Source organism: Corylus avellana, chromosome ca3 (genome assembly GCF_901000735.1).
Source record: "Corylus avellana chromosome ca3, CavTom2PMs-1.0".
NCBI lineage: Eukaryota > Viridiplantae > Streptophyta > Magnoliopsida > Fagales > Betulaceae > Corylus > Corylus avellana.
In genome coordinates, this window is record NC_081543.1 from 23,511,531 (window position 1) to 23,515,040 (window position 3,510).

General features: G+C 41.1%; 1 protein-coding gene across 1 annotated transcript; it reads right to left on the minus strand.

The window, feature by feature from the left end:
* Positions 1-1,258: 1,258 nt before the first annotated feature.
* On the minus strand, positions 1,259-3,262 carry LOC132175390 (hydroquinone glucosyltransferase-like). The gene has a single exon (XM_059587331.1). The coding sequence runs from the start codon at positions 2,876-2,878 to the stop codon at positions 1,448-1,450; it is 1,431 nt and encodes a 476-aa protein (XP_059443314.1). The 5' UTR covers positions 2,879-3,262; the 3' UTR covers positions 1,259-1,447.
* Positions 3,263-3,510: the final 248 nt, after the last annotated feature.

The window sequence follows — 3,510 nt, forward strand, 5'->3', positions numbered from 1 at the left end:
TAAAAAGAGATTCTGACGTGCCAAATATGGCACGTCAGAAATTCCTGATGTGCCACAATTGGAACGTTAGGATTTTTTTTTTGTCTTCATTCTTCTTCTGTCCCTTTCTTAATTAATTCATTCTTCTTCTCTCCCTTTTTTTTTTGTCTCTCTGCACGCTTCTAATTCTTCTAATTTTTTTTTCCTTTTCTTTTTCCTCCCCCAAGTTCCAACACACCGTAGAGTGCAAGTACAGTACCCTGCAATTTTTTTTTCCTTCTCTCTCTGCATGAAGGAGAAGAATAAAAAGATGAAAGAATTCATGAATATAATTAAGAAGAAAACCTAGCTATTTGGATGCAACGACAAGTTCATTTCATGTTTGTTTGTTTTATCTCCAATTAAATAGTGTTTTTCAGTGAAAAAAAAAGAGACATGGAGATAATTAGATTTTAATTTCTATACTAAGCGAAGGGATAGGAGAGAGACAGTGTTGGAAAAATAAATGAGGGGGAAGAATAAAAAGATGAAAAAAGCGGAGGGAAAATAAGAAGAGGAAAAAATTTCAAAATTTCGGTCTTTTTTTTTTTTTTTTCTTTTTCTGACGTGCAAGTATTTAGCACGTCAGAAAATATTTTCTTGGCAAAAAATATGCACTGTTTGCCACGTCAGAAAATACCTATTTTTTTGTAGTGTCTCAGAGTTCAGTACTTTGGTTTAGACGCTGATAGTTAATTTTTATTTTTTTATTTTTTAGGATCATTAGGGTCCACTTTGTGGACGCTAATGTTTAACTATCAGCATCCACTTTGAGTGGACGCTAATGGTTAACTATCAGCGTCCACTTTGAGTGGACGCTAGTGGTTGACTATTAGCGTCGACTATGCCTTCCATTTACATCAGTTTTAGGGTCAAAACATTGCGACTTTTAGGGTCGATAAAGTGGACGCTAAAAGTGATCATTAGGGTCGACTTTAAGTGGACGCTGATAATCACACATTTGATCATTAGAGTTGGACAATTAGCGTCGACACCTTTAGGATCCAACAGTCGACGCTTTTGTCAACAGTGTCCACTCGAAGTCGCCCCTAAAGACCTAAATTCTTGTAGTGTAATTGTTCTATTTTCTCTTCTTTTTATTTATTTATTTATTTATAAAGGCCAATAAATTTAGAGGGTTAAAAAAAAAAAATGCACTCGTGGACCGTGGTTTCACTTTGCACCGAGAAAATTAACTTTAAGACATAAGCGACCATCACTGTAAAAGGGCCATCACAACTCTAATCAAATCTGGGACCAAACTACACGTATCTGGTTCCATGTGCCACTCCTTGCATTATATTTATAGAATCTAGTTGTCGCAAACACAAAAAGTACTCGGTACTCGCATTTTGAAAATATCAAAAAGAAAGTTTTCAAAAAGGAATTCAAGAAAGTGAGAAACAAACCACATTTAATTTACTGCTTATTACTTTTCTTTGCTACTCTTCCAGATCTGAGCCACCTCCGCCAGTGATTTTGTTGACAACCCTTCTTGGCTCAATGCCCTTTCAGCTGCATTCTTTACTTCTTTCATTTTGCTCTTTAGCAATTTTCCTTCTTCTCCCTTAATTACCCCTCTTGCGTAGTTTGCAATATCTTTGTGTCCCACCAGGCCTTTGTCATTAACTTTGACCCTCAAAGCAACCTTCAAATCATCAGCTAGCAGTACAGAGTTCATCCGTTGCTCCGCGTAGAGTGGCCATGCAATCAACGGTACGCCATGCACAATGCTCTCCAGGGTTGAATTCCACCCACAGTGGCTCAGGAACCCCCCGGTCGAGGCATGCTTTAGGATCTGCACCTGTGGAGCCCAAGAAGGCACCACTAGACCCACTCCTTTTGTCCTCTCCAAGAACCCCTCAGGAAGAAAAGGAAAAGGATCCTTAATGCTTTGTTCACTGAAGTAAGCTGCATTGGCAGCTTTCTCATGTGGGCTCCTCACAACCCAAAGAAATCTTTGTCCACTCTTTTCAAGTCCTAAGGCCAATTCATGTAGCTGCTCATGTGAAAGCGTCCCACCGCTACCAAATGAAACGAATAACACTGAACTATGTGGCTGCTTATCCAACCACCTCAAACACTCAGAATCGTCAACCCCATGGTCTGGACCGGACTGAACTAGCGGTCCAATGGGGTAAAGAGGTGGCCTGCCCTCTTTCCCTTCCATCATAGCTTTAAAAGAACCCGGTTCTAAATCCAGAAAGCTATTAACCATAATTCCAACAGCAAGAGGGAATCGTTTGGCTATGTGTAGAATCCCTTTATAGGCCTCATTCTTTCTATCTTGAAAAGCTTCCGACAGATCGGACCCATGGATCGGCACACAGCCAGGTAATTTGACCGGTTCAGGCAAGTCTCCGTACTCACAAGAGTATGTTCCATCAAGCTCTGGTAGGTAAAACATCAACGACAAAAGCATTGCGGTTGAAGTGAAGAAAACGTAGGAAGGAACACCGAATTCTTTGGCCACATCAAAGGCGCTCGAACCAAATAAATCAACCACCAAAGCCACCAGCCGACTTGACTCGGCTAAGACCTTGAAAGAGTCTCGTAGGGCAGGGAGGGACCGAGTCAGGGTGAGTTCGATCCGAGTCAAGACCTTGACGTCCTCGGGGAGGTCTTCAATGCTCACGGGTGGAAGAAATATGGAGGATATGGCGTTAGTTAGGTCTTGAAGGACAGCTTGCTGAGGTTTTATGGGTGAACCATCTGTGGGGATGAGGAAGGTGACGAGGAAATTGTGGTGGACGACGAGTCGCTTGGCGAGCTCAACGAGTGGGATGAGATGGCCCATCCCTGTTGTGGCCACAATGGCGACGTGTGGTGGTGGTTCCTGTTGGGTGCGTTGCACTTGCATGGTGGGTTTAGTCCTTGAATGAGAGGAAAAACTTAGCAGGGAGATATGGAGATCAGGCTTAGGTAGCTACCGTAGCTAGCGAAGCAAAGAAGTATAATATAGAAGGATGAGTCGTTGAGTTGAGCGTTGGAGTTTTAATTCTTGAGTTGAAGTTGCCGGGCGGTGAGGGTACGTCGTTCGAGTTCATGAATCACGTAGAGTGAGGCAGGCTCCTGTTGGTACGTCTGTAGGCAGAGAGGAGGGAGGTGGAGGGGGGACCCGCTTGCTCAAAAAAGATATTTTAAGGAGTAAAAAAAAAATAATAAAAAAAAATTTATGCTGGTCCCCCCAAAATAAATTGATATGTTTTGGTCCCCCCAACTCTAGTCTATTCCGGTTGGTTCTTACTTCTTAGGTTAATTCTGGGGTTTTCTTGTGGTTAATTTTTATATTATTTGGCTTGGAAATTTTATTAAGAATCTGAAAAGTTAATTTTTTTTTTTCCCTTCATAGATTGAATGTCAGCTTGGAAACTTAAAAATTCTTGTTGCTACTTGGAAATTTCTGTGTTTTTTGTTGTTGTCATTTTCTTTATGTATGTATGTAAATATTGGATCTTTTCTCTGTGAGGATTTCTGGTTCTTGATTTGGTA

Excerpts from the sequence above, each read along its gene's own strand:
- LOC132175390 (XM_059587331.1), bottom strand. The coding sequence starts at position 2,878 with ATGCAAGTGCAACGCACCCAACAGGAACCACCACCACACGTCGCCATT.